Genomic DNA, 24,576 nt, shown 5'->3' on the forward strand with positions numbered 1-24,576 from the left:
TTTTCTCTAAAATAAACATGACAGCATGGCTTAGGCTTGCAAAGCTGCATTTGAACAAACCACAAGATTTCAGGAACAATTTCCTTCGAGCCAAAGTAGAAATGCTTGGCCCTAACGCACAGCATTGTGTCTGCTGAAAACCAAACACAGCATATCAAACACATCATACCACCGTGGTGCAGGGGGGATGATTTCGGTTTATTTTGTAGCCACAGGACTTGGGCACCTTGAAGTCACAGAGTCGACCCTGAACTCCTCTGTCTCAAAGTATTCTAGAGTCAGATGTGGGGCCATCTGTCAAACAGTTAAAGCTTAGCTCAAACTGGGTCATGCAACGGTACAGTGATCCCAAAAAATTTACAACAGAATGGTTGAAGCAGAAAAAAATTAAGGTGCTGCAATGACCCAGTCAAAATCCAGACCTCAACCTGACTGAAATTCTGTGGTGGAACTTTAATAGAGCCGCGCATAAACAAATGCCTGCAAACCTCAGTGAACTGAAGCAACCTTGTACAGGAGAGTGAGCCAAAATTCCTCTGCAACGATGTGAGGGGCTGATAAAGTCACACTGAAAATGATTACTTCAAGTTATTGCTGCTAAAGTTGGGTCTATAAGCTATCGAATCATGGGGCATACTCGATTTTTCACCAGACTGCACGGAGTCCTGTGCAAAACTTGACTGCATACAATCAATGTATAAGCACATGCATTCAGTGGTTTATAACATATACCTTAATGTATGCATGTGCAGCATTGTCATTTCTGGAAAAGGAACACAGATTTTGAGCCTCACAAGTGGACTTATGTGACCGTGCTTCATCATGATATAAAAACTTATATGCAAGTATGTAGTAACCCTCAGAAGATGCCACAAGACACTCCTGGTGTCCTGAGAGAACTTATGACACAAGTCAGCTGGCATGATGATAAACTGTGATTTACCTTACTACATGTAGGCAAACCATAAATCAATAGTTGTATGACTGTTATTTTACTAGGGGCTGCTGGAGGGTTCCCTGCGGGCTATAAACCAGCTAAAGCTGCAGGTGAGTAGAAGAGATTTTTTGATTTATGACTTTCCCCCCCAAAAAAACAATAAAAATAACTTCTCAAGAATTGCATCTGGTTTATCATGAACCGGAGCATTCATGTCTCTGTCTGTGATGTGGACAAATTAAACAAAATTATATCATAAAAGTCCGCTTCAAATATGTATATTGGAAGAATTGTTTTTTAGCCTCATGGTGCTGTGCATGGATCAACTCAATCAACTCATTGTCTTCCAGCTACTGATTAATATTTATACATTTTTAATAAGCTTCAGCATCATCTAGGCCGCTCTGTGAGGAGAGTCTTTCATTCGGCTCAGCCTAAATCAGCGATATTTTCCATGTAAGTTTCTATAAATCGAGAAAGTAGTGTCATTGCAGGCACAGGTATTCAGTCTGGTGATTGTCATTTCACACATCAGCAGCAGATACTCACACACACAATTTTAGCAGCAGCTTTACACACCCTGTGTAGTGCCCTGGCAGGGCTTCAGCTCCCATTTGCTGAACAAGTTTGACCTTGTGCACCTTTTTCATTTTTTTGCTATATTTTATGCTAATGCTATTTGAGGGCTATGCGCACGTTAAGTTTACGACATTAAGCATGCAACAGTGTAACATTAGTTCCATAAGAAACAGACTGCAGTCCTTGAGACAAATTTCCCTGTCAACGCTCGGATTTGGTTCGGCCGGATCAAGGGGAAACAACTGGTGAGACTTCCTTATCACGCCACCACAAGCTAAGATTAATTAAATCCAAAGGATATTGCTGAGGCAGTAAAACAATGTGTTTGAGGGCTGACCGCTTTTAATAAGCCTGTTTGCTGGAAGGCATTATGAGTTTTCTCTTATATGGTCTTTAACAATGATTACCGTGATAATTAACAGCCATCTCCAAATGGTAACGATGAAGACAAAATGACGACATGACACGAGATCGTTACAGAAACAAACACAGCAGTGCGACCGTGATCAGCCTATCATTAATATTGTCATCACTTTTGTCATCATCTGCTGTTTCTGTCAGGAGGTTATGCAGGAGGAGGTGGAGGCCGAGGCCTATTCGTGCCAGGGGCAGGTGGCCAGGTCATTGCAGGATTGCCAGCAGGTATGAAGCAACTGCGCTTAATTGATTTAGCTGTCGACCAGCAATGCACCTGCCTTTAGGAGCCGCTGTCATTACACATAATCAGGCAAAGCATTTCGGCATCTTAAGTCATAGCTGTCCGTTTGTGTTAAAACAGTTTAACAAATTATGTCACAATCAGATAATCACACAGTCCTCGCATATTATGTTTGCTTTGACTTCAACAGGACAAGGTGGAAAGGCCCCTAAACCAGGTAAGCTGGAACATTTTTTTAGTGTTATTGTGGTTTTTATTCTATCATTTTACTGATATTAAAACAGACTCTGATTTTTACATGGAGCTAACACTAATCTACACTTTCACAAAATATTTTGAACCCACTATTTTTGCTCTGTTTCCACATGATGCAGTATTGCAATAATAAGGAGATTTTACACCATGTTGGACGGTCTTGAAAGGAAGGAAATCTAGTCACTCTATGGTCTGCATTACCTTTACCCACCCAGTCCTTCAAGAGACAGTCTATTGATCGGGTGCCAGCAGGTTGTCCTTATCAGCCCTGGGGTTTTTTGTGGTGGTGGGGTTGGCATCTCTCTGGGGAATCCTGACTGGGTGGGATCATACATACAGATTTCTCTACCTCTGCTGCATGAAAAGGATTAAGGAGTGATGATTGGCAGAGTGCAAACAGCTATCAACGCCTGCCAAGCAGTGGTGCCAGAGCACTGATTAATGTTATTGTAAAGCTGGACCCTCACAATATCTGGAAACCTCCGTGTTGAAATTTACCACAGCCCTTCTCTCCGATACTGTACAATAAATATTTTCCTTTGCTGTATTTTAGTCTGCACCGCATTGGTGCTCTAGTAAATTTAGCCATCATTTAATTTCCCCCAAGCACCGCTGATACAATCGCAGCCTACCTCTCTGTGTTTAGAAAGATAAGGGACCAAGCAATGGTTCTATAGTCCTGATAACACATGGAGCGGGGTCCCTCTGGAGTGCCACACCCTCACCCTCCAACCAGAGAAGCTGGAAAGCACTTTTGTGAAAATGACCTAATATCCAGCATTTGGTGGAAGTTGACTTTGGCTGGGCGCAGCAGAGCATTACTGGAGAAATATTGCGCTTTTGTGTGCATTTAAGACCCCTCTCTTCCTCACCATGTACACGGCAGGAATTAAATTGGTGAGAAAAAGGGAAGTGAGAAATGTTTTAAAAAGCTCCTTTCGTGTTTGTTTTAGATCAGTGCTCCGCTCTGAATCCATACTAATCTTTGTTGTATGGAAAATACTCACAGTGCATTACTGGGGTTTAGCTAAGACGCTTTTTTTAAATGGAAAAGAAGACTTAAAGTCTCAGGGGAGCAGTAATATGTTCCGCTTCATGGCTGTTCACAAAGCTTTGAATGTTGGTTTCCATCAGAGCTGCTTTCCTTTCCATCAGAGGAATATTGCCTGAAGCCTTACAAGCATGAAGCCTCCATTAATACACAAATGTATATCTACAGTTCACCTGTAAGTAAGACTCACACAGCGGCAGGTAGAATCCATCCCATTGGTCAGTGTCTGCAGGCTTGTGCTGCAGAGAGAACATGCAACTATCACGTGAAAATTCACTGACATGTTTTTAGTTTTTCATTAATCTTCAATATTAAGAGCAGGATTGTCTTTCTAAGGACACACAAACGCAAACACTGGTCAGCTAATCTCAGATGCATGCTCACATAACAAGAGCTGCCATTCATTCTTCTGATGAAGTCAAGCAGTGACATTGCATTCCTCAGATATGCACCTTGCCTTTGCAGTAATGGAGAACAGCAGCTGGCTATGTGAGTAGCGTGACTGCAGTGAATTGCAGCGTAACTCATGCAAGACCTTGTAAATGTTACACTAATTGTGAAGTCTGTCAGCATCCAGCTCTGACAATACAATGAAAGGTGGAAGGAGGAACTTTCTCCTTATGAACAGCTGTTGGAGCCCTTTTCTTGTCCTGCCTCAAGCGAAGGTGGAATCAATACTCATAGCGTTATTGCTGAAACTTGGCTCTCGCCGACCAGCCTCTTGTCACTTTCAGGCAACGTGAACGCAGTTAACGAGAAACATAGAGGTTACTGTTTTTGCTGTTGGTGTAATTTCTTTGTACGATTACAATGGTCTGTTTTAGCTTGAGAAAAGATGTGTCTGTGTGGGAGAGCTGCAATGTGTTTACACTCAGCCTACCAGTGGACTCTCCAAGAGTAATAAACACTGAAGATCATAGACAACATGTTGTCTGTCTTCATTTTCTAACGCTGTCAGAAGCTGACAAAAGCGAGCCTCGGCCTTTGAGCAATGAAAACGTATATGAGCCATCGGGATCTGTAAGCAATTTAACAGACTATAGATCTCATACAGCAGATGGATGAAATACTGCTCGTGTATAGCTTGTCTGTCGAAAGCATCAGTGGCAGTCGGGCTTTTATTAGTTTCTAGGCTCATAATGTTATAAAATAGGTATGTGTGAGCAAATAGCAACGACTAAAGGAAAAAAACTAATGGCTGGCTGGCAGCAAGTCGCAAATCTGAAGAAATTAACATCTCAGGAGAAGACAAGTAGGCATCAGGTGTCACTTCTTTGTAAGAAAGTCCAACACTAGCTTTTAGGAAAGCTGTCGCTGAACAGTCTCTGTGCTATTCAGGACAGCTGAGTACACTGAGTTTCTGAGTAAGCTCTGCCAACTGCCATCCAACCAGAAAGAAAGACGGAAATTGATATTGTGAGCCTGGTAATGTAAGCCCACTGCTCGGCTTAACCTTGTGATGCAACTGCAGTGTAGTACAACTCAGCATTACAACCTGAAGTCTCCAAAAAGTCTTTGCGAAGGCGCAGCGGGATTTGTTGCAGAGCCGTTTATGAATAGATAAGCGTACTAGAAAAAACTGGCAGCTGAGTGTAAAGAGTCTCGCCTTCTCTGTGGCTCTTCCACTGAAACATGATGATGAAAAGTATTGGAAAATGTAGTCAAAAATCCTCCTTGGAAAATTTGAGATACATGTAACATTTTGGTCCACACAGAAACATGTCTCTGAGTTGTTTTGGCAGTCATATGGACCTGCGTGGCAGCAGGCCAGCAGAGAGTTGTGGCTGCTGATTGCAGAAAATACATGCAGGTGGTGGGCTTGAGTGTTCGCAGCACTTTAGACTGTTTGTGAAAATCTGAAATAAATGAAGATATTCACTTTAATACCATCACTGGGGGGGGAAAAGCCCCTGTAATTCGTAAGAAAACAGTTATTTCAACACACGCACTTCTTTTTTTTTTCACCTAAAAACTCAGAATTTCTTTTTTCAGTTAATCTTTCTAGGATTTAAAAAGCAGAAGTACACCTGCTTTTCTTTTCCTGCTCATCTTCTGGTTCATATCGCGGCCATTGTTTGAAGACGCACCAAGTGAACTTGTCTTCTTCAAAAGCAGGAAAGGCAGAGAAATTGAAGCGTGCAGTGGACACGGGGAGGACAGACGAGAGACAGGCTAAAGCAAGGAGAACGGAAAGGACCGATAACTCACGCGGACATGCCGTATATATGTCATACGCGTACACCACCTCTCACCGCCGCGCAGAGAATTATATGCGCATTCATTCGCATTGCACACATACCGAGAGAGCTCTGTGAGAGAAAGGAGACTGATAGATTGAGGTGAGGATTAAAGTGTTTAGCCAAAAGAAGATGAGCTCTGAGGAGGTTTAGTCTCCTGGAGCACATGTGGTTTTCATTACCGCAGCTCAGACCTGTCCTCTGAGCTGTCAGAGACTGGAAGCATCTGCATGTGAATATGCATGACTATGATTGTATGTAAATATGTTTATCATCTTCATATGTGCGCAATTACGAGAGCGACCGCATGTGTGCGCGCCGACACAAACACACACAAATAGCGAATATGTATTCTGACATCGGTTTGGAGGCATTCGGCATCCCTTTCAGCACATAATAGACACACTTGTTTATGCAGGAAAAATGTGAATTATGGACTTTTCTCTATTCTTACTCAACTATCTTTCCTCTTAGTCCATTTAATCTGCCCTCCACCGGCTCTCTGCGTCAAGCGTTCAAGATCTTGGAAAATAAACTGTCTGCAACGGAAACTTTCTGATATCACCCCCACACTGGACTCAGCCCACCCAATATGCACACAGCCAACACGGCTTATTTGTTCGCATTGCAAATGCCTGTTGTCTCCCAAACAATTTTTCTTGGATTACGTCACCAGTTGTTGATGTCCTCGCGAATTCATCTCAAGAATTACATTTATATTGGATTAAAGCTTGATAAGAAGCTCTTTATTAGTTTTCATTGGTGCCTAATCAGTCAGGCGTTCCACACATCACTGTTTCTAACTGTGGTATTTCCCCACATGCAATTATAAAGTACTTTCTCTCTGCTTTAGTAATATCTCCTCAGGCCCTCACTGGCCAGTTTTGTATTTTGTTTGCACGGTTATTTTCCTGGGAACGTTACTACCGATGCATCTTGTCCGTCTCCACTTTGTTGGTTGAGCAACTGTCCCGTGACGATACTTCTCACAACCTCTTCTGACGCTCCCTTTGCCAGCAGGTCGGCAACATGCAACTGTACTTGTCCATCTGGCTGCACAGCCAAAGCGTTATTTATGTAGTGATAGAGAAATTTCTTTCTGTTGTTTTAGTAAGAGCTTATGAAGACAGGGTGAAGTCTGTGAGAGCCGAGGGCCTGTTTAGTAGATTTGTTTAAGAGTAAGCATTTACAGCGCTGTTGCTGTGGGTTGGGTTTGAAGAATTTAAAGGGCCATTAAGAGGAGATTATTTGTTTGGAAAGTTTACTGTATGCATTCCAGTCTTGGTGGGTATAAAGGATCATGCATCACACGGCATCATCAAAAGAGTGGCGGGTGATTGATACATACACAGCTCACGTCTATGCTCAGGTCTGATGCAGGGCCTTAAAAATGTTGTGACGCAACATGTGTCATTTTAAAAAAAGTCACTGCAAAAGTGTTCTGGTGCTGACGTCTTGTCCTCCCAGTGCAGGTTTGCTCATTCATTAAAGTGCTCCTAATTTCAAATAATGGGAGTCGCAGAAATTATCTCACCCCTGTGAAATGTCACTCTTGGATTTCTCAATCAGGCCCAGTGCCGGGCTTGAGTAACCTGGGATGATAAATGGGTTCTGAATGACTTCAGCTTTGGCCCTTGAGGCTTCGTAGGTATCCTAACGCATTAGTTCATGCAGCAATGCCTCTGCATATTTGTAACGTGCTATTTAGTAAACAGCTTTCCCACCGTCAGTGACAGTTTATCTTCCTTTGCTTGCTTTCCTTTGTAGAGTATCCCATACAGTTTGTCATAATGAAATGCCTCTCGTGGCTGAGCGGTGATAGCAGCCTTTTTCATAACGACAGAGGAACTTGGAAAATGCTTTTAAGGCCGACTCGAGGAATCCATCGTCAATGTTTTAATTTGCATGTTATGAGCTGAGCCGACCTGTTGAGCACTAGCCTCCCCTCTCGGCCCTCTGTTGTCAGAAAAGCATTCAGTGGAATGGCAGTTAGATGCATATGTGGACCATCTGGGAGAGGAAACGCACTTGGCCAACTTTACATACCATGGCCACAGGCTGCATTTGTTGACTGATTTTCTTACACCATGCATAATTTGCACAATTGAACCTCCCTGCACATGGAACCCACTGATCACAAATGAGCATTTTTTTTTTCCCCCTAAAACTTCATCCTCTCCGAGCACATGTACTCCGTGCTTTGCTGCTCGATCTAATGCCTGTGGTTTGTTTCTGCCTTGTCTGCATGTCTTTACAGTACATTCTGTGAGTGTGTGTGTGTGTGTGTGCCAAGCTACAAAATGAGCAATGGTATGAGCTCTGAGTTAGAGATACTCTTCAGACATATTCAGGGGCTTAGTGTTGGCAGAGCAACTGTGACATTCCTTTAGAAGTGGATAAAAAGGAGAAGAGCAGAGCCTGTCCACTCACACACAAACAAGGAAGCAGGAGACATGTCAGGTCAACTTGAAAGCCTATAGCATAGCGTGTTCTGCTCTATATGGCTCTAGTATAAACAATTACATCAGAGGCTCAGTGGATATTGTGTAATGCGTGGAGTCGAAAATTAACATGGTGTAAATTAAGACATGGGAATAATGGTCTTTTGGACAGATGTGCTTGAAATAATGCGTGTTTGCAGAGGTGAGAGGCTTGAAAAGACTCGTGCTGGTGGGTTCAGACTGCCGCAGACGTCAGTGGGCATGGCAGCCTGGTTTGGCACAGCGATGCTGCTTTAAATCCAAAGAAAGTGTAATGGTGACTTTTACAGTTGCCCTTAATTTGAAGCCGTTTGCAAGAGTTGCTCAGCGCCCAAGTGTGTGGGTTTGTGAGGCTCTCCAAAGATACCCAAAGTTTTTCTTGCACTGTAGGTGCCCACCGCCAAATATCCCCTTTTAATTTTTTAGTATGATGCAAAGCTCCCTTATAAAAGTGAATAATTGCCACTCGTACCAACTTACTGACACCTAACACTGATCTCAACCTGGATGGTGTGAGAGTGTGCTTGCACACGGTAACAGCAAGCACAGATGTCAGAGAACAAGACAATAACAAGACCTTGTCCCTGTTTGTCTGTAGGATTTTTGACAGTTTTGCACTTGGGGTCATTTGGCAGAGAGGCAGGATCAGGCTTTGGGACCTCTCATTGATCGTGTCAATGACTCCATGGAAAAGGAAAAGCAAAAACAATATAAGGCTTCCCGCCAAAGTCGGCAAGCTCACATCAGCCAGCGAGGGAAAGACTTTGTGTGTAGCGGTGTGACTGTGTGAATACTTAATTAGTCCAACATGTGACTCGTCCTGCCTCTCACAGCACCGCATGTCCGTGACTGACAGCACAACCAAATCTTGAGGTGACCAAGAGCAGGGGAGGTCAAAATTGAGGGAGGGGGGAAGAAGAGGAAGCAAAGGGGGAGCTTCAGTGTGTCCACATGTCTCACGCGATCTGGAATCACCATCGCACGTCACGTGACTCTTGCTTCCATTCAGCTTGTCCTGCGTCACCTTGTAAGAATGCAACTTATCCACCAACTTGCAAGCAAAACTGTGTGATAATTTGATACTGATAAAAATCTGCTGTCATGACAGTGAAGGACAAAATGATGGGCTTAACTTTCAAAGTGAAAATTTATATGGGACCACAGCTGAACAGCAGAATCTGCCTGTCAGTCACAGTAAAGCACTGAGTCTCCTGGGCTCTTGAAGAGGAAGTTTATCTTCATAAAGATTTTCCATCACATTACAGAAAATTACAGCATTTGTATTATGCTGTAGCACGTCTTTGTGCTTCTTGCAGCTACTCTACTCTTCACATGTTTGTTTGATTAGCCATTTTTTGCATACCAGCACTGGCTTCCAAGTCAGATAACAGTATTAAAGATGTGTATGAGTTACAGTACAATAACCTCCCCTTGTGAATTAACCACTTGTTCTTATGAAGCTTCCCTGATTAAATATGACCTGAAACCAAGAATACAATGAGAAACAAGTCCCAAAAATTTCCTGGACATTCCAGTGCTCCAGCTCCGAAGTCTGCTCTCCTCGCGTCTGCCGTCAGTTACAGTGGATCTCTGCCATGGAATTCTTTGCTCTCTTAAATTAAACCCTTCACCAGACCCAGCTGGTTCACAAAGCAGAGAGCGAGAGAGAATGAGAGGGGAGAAAGGGGGAGGAAAATGGAGGGGATGGAAAGGAGCGAGCAAATATTTCTCTCGCTTCTCATGTTTGGCTTTCTCCATTTGCTGCTATTAACACCTCATGTCTGGTCTGCACAAGCCCTTAGACACCAACTGGAGAGGAAAGAGTGAGAGGAAAGAGACAAGGATGGTTAAACTGACAGAGGAACGGTAACAGAAAAAGACTGTGCGCCGAAAATATTGTTTTGATTAATGTCTCTTGTATTCCTCTGGTCCCGAAACAGAGAATTACCTTACCTAACCCCAACGGAGAATGAGCAAGACGTTTCAGTGCAGAGATTGAAACCAGATATTTCTGTTCACACTGGCTCACATCCATCACTTGTTCTGGACTTGTGTTTGAGAACATGACTGGTGACTGAAAGTACTAGCCACACTGTCTGGCCAGTTTTAATCCAGCGTAAGTCTTCGGTTTAAATAGCTATCTGCAGGAGGCATGGCTGCCTGTCCTTCGTCACGTTTTCATTCCATTGAAAAACAAGATTCCCTCTTCTTTGCCGGAGAAGCTTTAAACTCATGTACCCACAGTGAAATCATTCTTAAACAAGCGACGGCAAATTAATCACCCACCATTGCTAGGCAATGCTCAATTATTCATAACCGCAGCACAGCAGATTTCACCTCAACAACCTGTTTGTGCACTTGCCACTTCACAGCTCAGAGCCAGGGGTCTTTTCTCAATGGAAACTGGCTGGCAAACAGTGTTTCTGTCACATTTCTTTTTTTCAAGGTATCTAAATGGAGGAAACTTTGATGCACTGCTGCGCCGCATCACTTACCTTCCAGTTTACTTGGCCCCTAGTCCTCCCTCCTGTGTAGTATTGGGTTTCTGTGCCGTTTAGAGCACAGGCCTTCTTTGGGTTCTTTTGTCTAAGGTCCAAATGCAATTGGGGTTTCAAGTGTTCTCTCGAGCTTTTTATTACGACTCGAGAGTCACTGAGAAAATTCAGAGCTGTATTAATGTACAGAAGTCCTTCAGCTTGACAGTAATCAGCCAAATATTTGGAGCGGCACCAAAGAAAAATGATGATTTGATATCAGGGTAACGGTGCAGGCTTTCCAAGTGTGCAGACCATGACAGCAAACAGCAATGGTGTGGACTCCCACTAATGCGTGAGCTAAGTCGGGTCTATTTGTGTGAGCTGACGTGCTGTAATAGTAGTAGTCCAACAAAAGCCTGCTTGTTTGGACTCACAAGATGGTGTAAATATAGCTAAACAGAGGGCTTTTGTACAAAACTCAACCCTCCATCTCCCAAAGACACAATCAGTGGATGAATGCCAAACTGCCAAAAGTCCAGATTTTGTTAGCGTGTCCTCTCTCTTTGAGCTCAAACATACACAACCTCCAGGGTAGCTTTTTTAAAACTGTAAAGCATTGTATTTTCCTACGCTCCAGTGATGTCAGAATTACAGAAAACGAAGCGTTTCTTCTTTTCTTTCTTCTCTAAACTTTGCCTCTGCCCAAGGCCTGCACTCATACCCTCTCGCTCACACACACACACACACACACACACACACACACACACTCACACACACACACACACACACACACACACACACACACACACACACTCAGAAGTATTCTGTGTGTCTGGATTGTGTCTCATGATCTCAATCAGACAGTTGAGCTCAACCTGGCAGATGCTGGACAACCTTTAAAACCGCTGCCAGGTTGGGCTGTGCATGTGCGAGCACAGGTGGGCCAGATGATGGATGAATAAGCTAAAAACCTTCAGGGTCCTACCTGTCTTCACTCTTTTCAAGTCTTTGGTCCCCACTAACATGCAAAAGCCTCCTCTTGCTGTAATCTCACACCTACAAACATGCCTCAGATTGGCCAGTGAGACAGTCCAGTGCGCTTAGTGTAAAGGAACACATCAAACCAGACCTGTAACGCTTCCATTTTTATGCCAGTTCTTTAACATTTCTGGTGTGCATTGCTTACTGATAAGCTCGAGACAAATAATTCCTCGTGTCAGCCGAAGACACATTGGGAAAAGGAAAGCCCAGGATCAGAGAGATTTATATAAGAATTGATTACTTCGAGGTGTGGCTGGGGATGGTTGAGCAATCGAGGGGAATCAAGCTGAAAGCGTTGAAGGAGATGAATTATCACAAGGACGCTCAGCTTAGCCTTTGGACTCATATTGCATGCTAAGTCTAGTTGCCAAACCCTTTGCAAGGCCGATGCCCACATTTGTTTTGACTCAGTCATGAAACTTTACTCTCCATCTTCCCCTCTGTCTCTCGCCGCACATTTCCCACCCTTTGTCAGTATCATTACCTGCACCCCGCGGCTTGCTGGACTGACACCAGACCTCCCGCCCTCCACTCCGAATCTCGCCTTCTCTCCCCCCTCACTCAGCTCATTTCCCATGCTTACTCGTTCTCACCCCGAGATTATTTTTTGGCATACAAGCGTTGATGAAAATAAATTCCTTGGTCGACTAGCCCATTGGCAGCATACAAATTTCTTCTGGTTTCGAAAACAGTCATTACTCCGACCTGTTTGTCTCTGATAAAAGAATTTGGTTAACTCACAGCTTCTTTTAATTCAACTCTGTGAAATACAGCTCTGACATTAATGTTCCTAACATGTTTTAAAACATCCATTCCCATATGTTAACGCCAAGTAATAGGCATTTATCACTGGCAGTTGTCTGGAGATACTTAAGTTCAACATAATGCATCTAGATGTGAATAAAATTACACCATCTTGAGGGTTTTTTTTCTTCTTCTTCTTTCTGTTTAAATTATAGCATGTTTTGTATCTTAAGAAATCGAACATATAAAGTTAAGCAGGGATTTTATAATCTATTAAATTACCTTTTTTCCCAATGATTTAAAGCCACTAAATTCAAGCAATCTAAACCTTTGTCTGACTGTACTTTCCAGTGTTGAATTTTCTAAATATGCTTTCTTAAGAGTCAGAGCTAAGGCAAAGCAGAATCTGTTTTCTGGAGCTTTTTTAATACTAATCTAGTCTCTTATGATCAATAGGCAGGTGGCGAGCATTTTTTCTTTTGCTCTTTCCCCACGTTCTTCTCACATTGTTTGTTCCTGTCTGCTCGCAGGGATGTGGCTTTATTCATGTGTCAAGTGAAGCCAAAAAGATTAGTTTGGGTATTTAGGGGCTCAAAAAGTGCAGACTGCTCCATCCAGTGTTTAGAATTAAACATAACCAGATAGGGAACCAATTTTTTTTATGGTATTTCTCTCATGCGTTTTAGCCAGTTGGGGTCAGCTTTATCCCATGTACCCAAAGTAAAATCCTTGGCTCTAAAAACATACACACAAGTGTTTTCAATCAGATTTAATTGGGCACACATGACATTATATCTTATGCCATGACATTTATTTTTTTTACTGTATGGTGCGCTGTACTCACAGGTCTTGGAAAATGTTTGAGTGATGGCTTATTTTTCTTTAGGAGTAACTACTGCTGGGTAAACCACATCTAACTCATTATAGCCACATTGAAAGAAAACTGTGTGCTTTTCTTTAATTTGTTATCATCTACACACTTCAGTCCGTTTGTGAACTGTCACTTTTTTATCATCCAGGATATGGAAATCTAGGAGGTGGCGGCCTGGGGCCTGGAGGCTATGGAGGAGGTGAGCTGAAACTAGAACAGCTATGTGTATGTTAAACACAGGGGCAAAAACTCACTAACCTTTAACCTCTTGTGTCGCTTAGGTGGCTACGGGGGCTACTATCCGGGAGCTGGATCAAAGGCTGCTAAAAGCGGTAAAATGCAGGGCAGAAAATGTCTTGGTAGAAATGTAACATCGGCGGCTAATAAAAAAGTGACGGCATCAGCGAACAATTTTTCCTTGATTTCTCATTAAGTGCAGTGGAAACTGGAGGTTCATCAGATATGATTATGGGATATTGGCTGTTGGAACGAGACACCGTTTATGTTTCAATTACTTGTTTTGATTACTGAAGCGATATTATGCTTCTTTTGAAATTCAGTCCTGATATCTGAGGTCTAAAAATGCCTCAGGACTTTAAGGTCTGAAGTAACTTCCAGGATTACAGTGAAACATTCCTGCAGAGGTGGAATGAGCTTGTCTGCCATGTGAAAGCTTGTTGTTAAACAGAAACATTGCCTCCCTCTTATGTTAAATCTGTTTTGGTTTGGATAATTGTAAACTGACATTATCGATGTCACTGTAATCTGTTAGGTTCTGTCCACTAAACAAAAAAACAACACACATTCACAGATGAGGCTCCTGCATGGATCTGAAGTGCATCTGAAATTCTGGTTGTCCTGCTCACAGGTGCAGGAGGCAAACTCACGTTTTGGCCCGTTGACAGACTACTGTACAGACCAGACTGACACTGACTGAAGCGTTTTGAACTCTGAAAGATCTGCATGCTCAGATGTTAGGAGAAAGCCAAAGTGAATGTTTCACATTAATGGTAACTCGGCATGGAAACACAGTTTGGCAAACATGCGTACATTTTTAGCATGTACTTGCAAACCTTAGACAGTGTGAACCTCAGCAGAGCCTGGCCTGACCTGAGAGTCTGTGCTGTATTCAGACACATGATTTGCCTTAAATTAGTACGGCTGATTAAAAATGAAGTCAAGAGGGCTCAATCATGGCCAAGACTTGACTATGGCACAGAGCCTACCATTAAGTATTGATTGGCAATGGCAAGAATCAGTCTGTATTGTTTTCATGACACTGAAAATAACAGGTCCTTCCTCTGAAAGAGCACAGATAAAACAAAACATTCCCTTGCCAGAGTTTGCCTCACCAGTTCCCCCAGAACGCATACTTACAGGCAGTGCGCAATGTCTGTCCAATAAAGTGTGTGGACTTTAAGATAAAAAAAAAAATTAACCAAATAAACCATTGTGTTTTATCCAGCTGCCAAGCTCCCTTGAAAGTGAAGCTGACAGCTCATTTCCTGCAGGAGGGGTTAGCCAGCGAAATGAGGCATTTGATGAAGTGAGGAAAATGCCATGCATGCTGGCTGCCGTTTCTGATTAAAGCAAAAGTCAAAAGCCATGTTGCTTTTGGTCACGGGGGTGATGATAAACTGCAAGGCCCAGATTAGCTGCTCTCATTACCGCTGACCAGCAAGCGGACCTGCCACAAGCCACAAAGCGACTCATTGCTCATCTTTAGTGGCACAGGGCCCTCTAGTGGTGTTGGGATGTACAACTGTACAGTGGTACAAAGAATCTTATTGGTGTCAAAGACTAACACTGAACTGAATGTGACTTCAAATGTATGTTTATGTCTGCATATGAACAGGGGTTGGAGGAGGAGGAGGTCCTGGAGTCACTGGAACTGGACCTGGACTGCCTGGTGGAGGCAAGGCACACACCTCATATCATTTTCCACCTTTTCTAATTTTTTTCATTTTATTTTAGCTCTGGTTTCTCGAGTAAAATTGAAAGCCAGTCTTACTTTTGTTAGGTACTCACTAGAATAGATTGTATATAGTACATTTTCTAATATATAATAGTAAGAAAGAAAGGAGTCATCTGTGTGAAGGGGCAGAAATCCCAGTTTGGCCAGGATGTGTGTGTTCTGGACACTGTGTCTTTTTCACACTCCTTTCTTTAAGCAAAATAATATTATGGCTTCTTTTCTTTATTTTTTTTCAGCACCTGTTATTCCTCAGACCGGCCTTCCTGGAGGTGGTGGCGCAGGAAAAAAAGCTGCCAAAGTGCCAGGTTTTGTAGACTCAACAATAAACTCAGAGTGAAGACAGACAGGATGCAGCCCACCAGGCAGTGCAGCCACATCAAAAATATTTCCCAACAAAACATATAAATCTGCAAAAAAAAAAACAGAAAAGCTTATATAGACAGTAGTGTGCAAAAGTCTTGCGTTACCACTTGTTTCTTTATATTTTGCTAATAAAATGTGAAACATACGCAGTAATTTTTTAAAACATGTCCAAACATACATGAAAATACAGGATATAGCGTAAAAACACAGAGATCTTGAAAGTCAGTTGTGGTATGTCCAGCTTTATACTTTGGCACAGCCTGAACTCTTAGTCAAAATTTCTTGTAATTTCTTGTAATTTAAAAGTAACCTTCAGAAATAGTTCTGAAGGACATTCAGAGCTCTCCTCTGGATGTTGGCTCGCTTTTGTTCCATTCTCTGTCAAGATGATTAATGTTAAATAATGTTGAGGTTTGGGCTCTGAGAAGCCAATCCATGACTGATAATACTTCATTATTTGTTTTTCTATTCACATATGCTTCTCCTGCCTTAGCAGTAATTTGGGGATCACTGTCATGAAGCCAAATGAAGCCATTCCCAGTCAGACATTTTCCAGATGGTATTGCACAGTGGATCAAAATCAGACTCTTCTGCTTTGATAATTTCATAAGGTTTAACAGGATTCCCAACCCCACTGGCTGAAAAGCAGCTCCAAACCTGTGTTCTCCTGACCTGAACCAAAAATGTCTTATTTTGAATTATCACTCCATATAAGACCAGCCCAGTTCTTGTGTAGTTTAGCATACGTCAGTCTTTTCTCAGTAAACATCATATCTCAAAAGACGTCACCAGACATGACTTCCAGTTGCTGTTCATCTGCTGTAGATAAAGTTTTAGGTCTGCTGGTTCTTTTTTTGTCTTCTTTGTCTTCCACTTGTCCAGTTTCGTCATTGTTTAAGGACACACTGCACACCATGCTGACACATGCCAAGTTTTCAGTTAGTAGCTCTTTGAGAATCACTTGGTTGCTGTAAAAACACAAGTTGTGTTGTCTTTAGAAATTTGTTTTTACAAATTTCATAGGTGATTAGGTGCTTTAAAAAACAAAAAAACATTCCTCTGAAAACAGTCAGGTGCAAGACATGAACTGAAAATGAAAGATGAAGAAGTATTCCCTGCTTTAAAAAAATAACAAGAAAGCGCCTTAGAAGCAAAATATCGTATAAAGACCTGATGGGAGGCTCAAGACTTTTGCACAGTGTTGTACATAAAAGCAAAGGATTATACTGAGTCTTGTCAAATGTCGCCTTAGATAACAGCAAATCAACATTCTTTCAAAAGAGAAGTCCCCTGATAATAAATGTAAAGGCATTTTTACATTGCTGAAATAAATATAGATGAAGGTGAGCTATCAGTGTATACAGTATAATTCATTTAGTTATAGAGGTGAATTCAATTTGTATCAACCAGGCAAAGGCTCAATGTGTAAGCCTTTTCCGCTTCCCATTTGGCTTCTTTTTCTTTTTGTGGTTTTCGGACATCTAAATGTTTACCGTCAACACTGCTGTTGATCCCTCACATATATTTAAACATGGGTGTCTTCTCATTGGCTGTGGCAGGTGTGGGTGTACCTGGCCTTTATCAAGGCGGACTGGTGCCTGGACAAGGTTTGACTCTTTCATATATTAATCTGGGGAACTTTTACTCCTTTGTTAGTTTCACCATGCAGACTGTCAGTCATTTAAAGACAACTGCAGGAATGTCTGGTTTCTTCTGTCATCTTCAGGGTTTGGTGGACGTGGAGTTCTGCCTGGAGTGCCCACTGGGTCTCAACTCAATCCCAAATCAAGTAAGTTCAAGTTTTTACTGATGGGTGTCAGCTGATTTATTTTCAGTTTTATTTCATTGCCAGTGAATCCCAAAAATAGTAAATACCAGCTCTACAAAGGCTTACACTACTGACAATCCTTCACAGACAATATTTGTAGAGTTCCCAGTGTAAGACATACTAAACAAATGTAGATGAATAAGTAAAAGTGCTGGTGTGGGTCCAGAGAGTAATGCCGTAGCACTGTGATGCATGGTTCCAGTGTGCTTTGCTTCGTCACTGCAAAAATCTTCATGTGTCTCACTGGAATATCTCATTTTTCTTATGTAGTTGCAGGAGGAGTAGGAGGAGGACAGCAAGGTAACTTTATCAATGATTGTTTGTTATTGTACAAGTAAATATTTCTGGGGGGGGTTTATCCACTCTGTCTGCTATTATCCAACCCAGATTTAAATGTTTTTCTTCTTCACAGGTGTCCGTGGGTATGGGGGACCAATGCAGCCAGGAGTGTTCCATGGATACCCCCTCAAATCACCCAAAGTGCAAGGTGTGACATGAAATTATTCAGTGTTTGCATTAATTCTTCTACAGGCATGTGGCATAATGTATAATTTTGTGGTTTAAACCCTGCTAATGTTAAATAACTTTAACATCAGCAGGATTATTATTATTATCATTTTGCAGACTACAGTCTTACTTATCTTATACTTAACTGTACTCTACGATTTTTCTGTGGCAGGTTTAGCACTGTGTTATTCTAATGAGAGAAGAGTGTATTTGGGGTCTCAGACAGATTGCTTTTGTTTTGTTCGTCTTTCTGAAACCGAACCTTTGTGTTCAGGAGCTCGAAAAAGTTGTTTCTGTTCATCTGGACGTAGCGTTTTCAGTTTGAGAAAGGCACTGGATGAGTGAAGAAACATTTCTCCCACTGAAAACACTACGATCAGGAGAAACAGAATCAACCTTTTGTGTTGATTGTGTTCACCTGAACGTAGCATTTGCATATGATGATGTGCGCACATATAAAATAATTCCAGCCTCTGTTTTTCACTCTCTCTCTTTAGGTGCCTATGGAGCAAAAACTGCAGGTGGAAAACTTACGTATGGTAAAAATACGTTTATTCTTTGAAGTTAACATCTTTGAAGTTTGGTTTCAGTGGAAATTCACCATTTAGTGATCGGCGTTGTATCCATGCATCAGGTTATGGCGGCTTTAATGTTGCACCTGGACTGCCAGGAGTGCAAGGTGGCCCTGGGTCAAAGCCAGGATATCCTGTTGGAACTGGTAAAAGTTTTCACAATTTGTTTCCCTACGAGATGTGGAGTAGAGATATAGAATTCACTTTTTTCCTTTTTTTGCAGGAGTGGGACTTGGGGTCATTTCACCTGGTCAGGGTAAAGTTGTTCAGTGTAGTAGTTTACCATACTGATTGAAGTAAATGCTTCCTGTAAAATCAGTATGTCTGCATGTAACTGGACTTTCTGCATTCTGCTCCATGTTTAGGTGGTACTGGAGGCTTTGGAGCTGGTGGTGGTGGCTTTGGTGGCACTGGTGGGCTGTATCCAGGCCAGGTGTCAGGAGGTACGATATCTAGCACTTGGCAAGAGAGAAAATTGCACACCAGCACACATGCAGAAAAAAGTCACACAGCTTTCAAATGAACTGTAAGATGATGGGAAAAGTAAAGATTTATTTGCAGGCCAATGAAATGGAAAAAATAATATTCGTGGGTTAGCTCCATATGATCATCTTTAACACTTTCATGCATGAATTATGACAACCTCAATCAGGGTTTTCTCTTAAATATTTGTATTCATCTTTAGGCATGAAAAAAAGATTTTTGAACTTAATTTTTTTAAAACATGTACTTTTCAAAGAGTTTGTTACATGTCGACTTAGGTGGACAACAGACATTTTGACTTATGAATTTGACACACGAATAAATAATACACACTGTGTAAAAACTATAAAAATGCATTTTTTTTATAAAAAGATGAGAAAAAAATATATATATATATAAAAATAATATGGACTGAGACATAAGTGTGCAAGTGTACCATCAACACTGACACAAATACAAGAAAACAGCCTTTGAATAGCTGTCCACTATAGTGACCACTATGCATGAAAGGGTTAACTAACTAGCACAAATATTTCACACCATACCTTACACCTTGTTTTATTTTGTGCTTTTTAAAATAAATAAATAAATGTTCTTCATTTACTCAACTTTTATCATATGACTCACTATCGTTATGTTGACGACAGGGTATGGAGCTGCTAAGGCTGCCAAATATGGTGAGAATGTTTGTTTTTCCTTATCTGGAAAAAACAAATACTTTTAATCATTTTTCATACTTTTTTCATGCATTTTTTCAGTAGAGTGAGAAAAATATAACTTAACTAATATAAAATTATTACATTACATGGAAAAATTATTTACATGGACAAATTACACATACGCTTTTGTCAGGAGTTCCAGGAGGTGTACCTGGGGGAGTACCAGGAGGTGTACCTGGGGGAGTACCAGGAGGTGCACCGATTGGAAGAATTCCAGCGGTTGGTGGATATTCACCAGCAGCAAAAGCTGCTAAATATGGTATGCTTTGTGGTATGTATTTGTGGAACTGTTACAAAGAAAACGAACTAACTAATGACATTTTCAGTGGAGTAACAGAAAAATTCTTCAAAAAAATTTCTGTCTCACTGACTTCTAAGACCATGATTTTCAATCTACAGGCAACATTTATCACCAAATTGAAGGAAAAAATGATGGCAAAATATTTGTGGGGTGGGACCTGGCTCAAGTAGAAACATGGAGACAAATAGGGACAAATGGAGGGGGGGTGGGAGAAAATAGATCAATGGAAAAATAGAAATAAGGGGACAAGCACAAATAGGAGAATACTATCCTTTTAGCAAAGCTGAAAGCTGCTAAATGTCGTATGCTTTATTAATTGAATTTTACTATTTATTTTGTGAACTTTTTAAACATTATATCAAACTGTAACCTGTAAATGCAAGTTTTTTTTAAAAGTGCATAATATTTTTTTCTATTCAAATTAGGCACAGGAGTACAAATAGGCACAGGAGGACAACTAGGAACAGGGCAACTAGGCACAGGGGGAGGATATTATCCTGCAAGCAAAGCTGCCAAATACGGTATTATTAATAATTGTTTTAATTTTTATTGTGAATTTTCTGACATCATGCCAAATTTGTAACTTCTAAAGGCACTTATATTTTGTCTATTTTTTTCTTTTCTTTTTTTCAATTTAACCGCATGTGGGACAGGGGGACAACTTGGAACGGGACAACTTGGAACAGGGCAACTAGGAACAGGAGGAGGATATAATCCTGCAAGCAAAGCTGCTAAATACGGTATTATTAATAATTGTGTTAATTTTTATTGTTAATTTTTTAACATCATGCCAAAAAATGTAAATTCTAAAGGTATTAAAAATGTGTCTTTTTTCAATTTAACTGCATGTGGGACAGGAGGGCAACTAGGAACAGGGCAACTAGGAACAGGACAACTAGGAACAGGACAACTAGGAACAGGCCAACTAGGAACAGGACAACTAGGAACAGGAGGGCAACTTGGAACAGGGGGAGGATATTATCCTGCAAGCAAAGCTGCCAAATACGGTATTATTAATAATTGTTTTAATTTTTATTGTGAATTTTCTGACATCATGCCAAATTTGTAACTTCTAAAGGCACTTATATTTTGTCTATTTTTTTCTTTTCTTTTTTTCAATTTAACCGCATGTGGGACAGGGGGACAACTTGGAACGGGACAACTAGGAACAGGACAACTAGGGGACAACTAGGAACAGGACAACTAGGAACAGGAGGGCAACTTGGAACAGGGGGAGGATATTATCCTGCAAGCAAAGCTGCTAAATACGGTATTATTAATAATTGTGTTAATTTTTATTGTTAATTTTTTAACATCATGCCAAAAAATGTAAATTCTAAAGGTATTAAAAATGTGTCTTTTTTCAATTTAACTGCATGTGGGACAGGAGGGCAACTAGGAACAGGCCAACTAGGAACAGGCCAACTAGGAACAGGACAACTAGGAACAGGACAACTAGGAACAGGAGGGCAACTTGGAACAGGAGGGCAACTTGGAACAGGAGGGCAACTTGGAACAGGAGGAGCATATTATGCTGCAAGCAAAGCTGCCAAATACGGTATGCTCTTAACTGTATTATTGTCTGCATGCTTTTAGCCCATCGGGTCGAAGGATTTCCATCGAGTTCTAGCAACAATGATTTTGCCGTTTCATGCACAGTTTTCTAGTGTCACACGAATCACTGGTCCTCCTACAGTATTGGTCAACGAAACAAGTTTGAATTGACTGTTTCTGAGCCTCCTTACTTCTCACTGGATTTTAATTCTCTTTGGTTTGTGCAGTATAGCCAACCAATGATAACAAAACTGACATCTTGGTTTAACATTATCTCAAGCAGTATTTTTTAAAAAAGCTACTTATGTCTTCAAAAGTAAATATTTTGTCTCTATTTAACCCCTTGGGCAACAACTCCATCAAATATTGCCAATTTAACTTCAATCTGAACAAAAAGGCAAATAAGAAAGCAAATAACAGCTATAAAATAACGAGTGACTGACAGAGATGTTACTGAACCACCTTTAAAAGTTCTCAAATACAACTCAGAAAATTCATGATTTACGATATTAAGTGAGAAAAAAATGTTAGTGACCAAGAGGCTGCGGTTGGAGGGAGTTTACCATTTAAGCCACTTTAAAAGTATTTTCCAGCTTCTGATGGCTGTTTGGAAACCTCAGACTCCACCACAGTCTGTTCCAAGTGATACATTTGGATTTGGGATTTTTTTAACCTCTTTGAAACTGAGACTTTATTTCCATTTTGGAAAAAGTTTCTTTAATTAATAATTAATTTTATATTTTTTAATTTAACAATGTTTATTTATCTTTAAGAATACAGTTTTATTCCACAACAAAAACATGTATTAGTAAGACTCTTTTCCGCTGGGAAGTGACATGGCGGTCCTGCCATTTCCTTCGGATCTTCTCCTCTCTCCGTTCACGTTTGACCTCATCTAGCATCTGCTCCTCTTCCTAGAAAAAAGACAGAAAGAAAAACACCTCCCTCGCCCAGCCTTGATTATTAATATGATCTAACAATTTGTCGTGGAAGTTTCCATTTAATAAAGCCTGCAGAGAAACAGTGAGCGGTGGCTGACAACCTTTAATCAAAAAAGAACAGAAATCCAGGCTTGGGGAGAGAAGCCATCCTCGCTGACGGTTGGCAGAGTCTCTCCCTGAAGCCAGCAGGGCCCTGAGTTTAAATACCATCATATCATTTAAATAAATGAAAAAAAGAAAAACAATTCCAGACCAAATAATTATATTTTTCCTTAAAGGTCAAGGTGGTGGAGGGTTTATTCCAGGTGTTCGTGGAGGTGGTGGAGGAGGAGGAGGAGGAGGATTTTTACCAGGATATGGATGTAAGCATGCCACGTGGACATAATATTTTTAGATATTTCAAGGATTCAATTATATTTTTCAATCTTATTCACGTTGTCCTGATAATCTTACCTTTTGTCCTTACTTTGGTGCAGCTTTGGCAGCCAAACCTCCTAAATATGGTGAGACTTTGATATTCACAGTTTGGTACCTCATAATATTTGCCAAACGTATTCCACCTGTACAAGTCTATCAACATATTAATACATAAATCCAGTGATACAGTTTTGGTTAAAGGTTGTGCCTTTAATGCAATATTGGATTTAATTTGGTTTGTTAAAGCTGTGCTGACACATTTTATAGGAGTGCCAGGAGCAGGCCTAGGAGGAGGGGTTGTCCCAGGAGGAGGAGGGGTTTTCCCAGGGGGAACAGGACAGGTAGTCCCTGGTGGTGGATTGGGTGGTAAGTCGCTAAAGGTTTGGGTTTTTTTTTTCTCTGTCGTTTGTGATAATTCAGCAGCAAGCTTTGTTTGGTTTCTTACAGGTTTTGGAGGTGGTGCTGGAGTCAAACCACCAAAGTATGGTAAGGCTTTTGTTTTGATTACACTCTAGAATAATATGATGAAAATAACACCAATGCAATATGGAGAGAAATACTAAACTGTATTAGCAGCAGTAGATCACACTCCCCTGCTGCAAAGACTTCTAAATTAGGAGGCAGAAATAAGTATAAAACTGCATAAATCCTGCACATTGAGAAATATTTCCTCGGGCATGAATGTATTCTCACTCATTAATCTAACTTCACTTTAGATTTTAATACTTGAACTAATTGTACCACCTGCACTAATGTAGGAGTTCCTGGAGGAGCCGGAACAGGGCTAGGACCTGGAGGAGTTCCTATTGGAGGATCAGGAGTTGCAGGTGGACCGTACTCCCCCGCCGCAAAAGCTGCTAAATACGGTACAGTGAAACGACCACACAAGCATATGAGTGCTGCAAAATATTGGACACATTTCCTTGATGATTCTGAGAGAAAGAGTACAGTTTTCTGTCACTTCAAGCATTTTTCACTTAATCGTTTCTATAAATTTTTATATTGTCTTAGTTGCAAATTAATGATGCAGCTGGTTCTGGTTCTTTTGATTAGGAGTTGGAACTGGAGGTCTACCTGGAGGTACTGCATGAAAACACCAAACAGCCATTGAGTGTGATTATAGAATTCAACTAACATCAAACAATGTCATGATATGAGTATTAATGACATTGTGTTTTTACACAGGATTTCCAGTTGGAGCAAAAGCACCAAAATACGGTAAGGAGAACCTCAAAACTATTATAAAAATCTACATTGTTTTATAATAAAGATGCAAAGATGCAGAAGTTGGTTAAAAGATAAAATACCAAATCACAGCCAATTACAGTCAACTGGAGTAAAGCTTCATCCACCAATGACATCAGGTATCAGGGTCCATGTCATGATGGGAAACAAGTTAGGGTTCTGGCAAATTATAGACAGAATTTGGATGAATTTAAAATGTTGTATCATTGCAGTAGTTCCAGGAGTGACTCCATACACACCTGTCAGTTTTCCAAATGGCTCTGTTGTACCTGGTCAATTAGTTCCTGGAAAACCAGGTAAAGCTTAGAGAACAGCTTCTTGTTTGTTTGTTTGTTTGTTTG

At 41.0% G+C, this 24,576-nt stretch overlaps 1 protein-coding gene across 6 annotated transcripts in view; it reads left to right on the forward strand.

Annotated features, from left to right (window-relative positions):
• elna (elastin a) overlaps positions 1–24,576 on the forward strand; it is a 53,060-nt gene that overhangs the window by 14,027 nt on the left and 14,457 nt on the right. The window contains exons 3-31 of one of the 6 annotated variants that reach the window (XM_042218110.1): positions 1,000–1,047; positions 2,078–2,158; positions 2,365–2,391; positions 13,479–13,529; positions 13,612–13,662; positions 15,186–15,245; positions 15,542–15,610; positions 17,228–17,275; positions 17,395–17,457; positions 17,767–17,796; positions 17,909–17,983; positions 18,501–18,542; positions 18,638–18,721; positions 18,799–18,831; positions 18,941–19,018; positions 19,706–19,735; positions 19,911–20,048; positions 20,504–20,599; positions 20,732–20,818; positions 21,029–21,046; positions 21,466–21,636; positions 22,852–22,935; positions 23,050–23,076; positions 23,258–23,356; positions 23,438–23,476; positions 23,749–23,856; positions 24,044–24,070; positions 24,176–24,208; positions 24,448–24,531. In XM_042218110.1, the coding sequence (XP_042074044.1) occupies positions 1,000–1,047; positions 2,078–2,158; positions 2,365–2,391; positions 13,479–13,529; positions 13,612–13,662; positions 15,186–15,245; positions 15,542–15,610; positions 17,228–17,275; positions 17,395–17,457; positions 17,767–17,796; positions 17,909–17,983; positions 18,501–18,542; positions 18,638–18,721; positions 18,799–18,831; positions 18,941–19,018; positions 19,706–19,735; positions 19,911–20,048; positions 20,504–20,599; positions 20,732–20,818; positions 21,029–21,046; positions 21,466–21,636; positions 22,852–22,935; positions 23,050–23,076; positions 23,258–23,356; positions 23,438–23,476; positions 23,749–23,856; positions 24,044–24,070; positions 24,176–24,208; positions 24,448–24,531 (1,881 nt within the window). The remainder of the gene's footprint in view (positions 1–999; positions 1,048–2,077; positions 2,159–2,364; positions 2,392–13,478; positions 13,530–13,611; positions 13,663–15,185; positions 15,246–15,541; positions 15,611–17,227; positions 17,276–17,394; positions 17,458–17,766; positions 17,797–17,908; positions 17,984–18,500; positions 18,543–18,637; positions 18,722–18,798; positions 18,832–18,940; positions 19,019–19,705; positions 19,736–19,910; positions 20,049–20,503; positions 20,600–20,731; positions 20,819–21,028; positions 21,047–21,465; positions 21,637–22,851; positions 22,936–23,049; positions 23,077–23,257; positions 23,357–23,437; positions 23,477–23,748; positions 23,857–24,043; positions 24,071–24,175; positions 24,209–24,447; positions 24,532–24,576) is intronic. The other 5 variants (XM_042218111.1, XM_042218114.1, XM_042218113.1 and 2 more) reach the window with 5 other exon arrangements.

The sequence above is a fragment of the Haplochromis burtoni genome, unplaced genomic scaffold, assembly GCF_018398535.1.
Source record: "Haplochromis burtoni strain Fernald_Lab_line unplaced genomic scaffold, NCSU_Asbu1 Contig_15, whole genome shotgun sequence".
NCBI lineage: Eukaryota > Metazoa > Chordata > Actinopteri > Cichliformes > Cichlidae > Haplochromis > Haplochromis burtoni.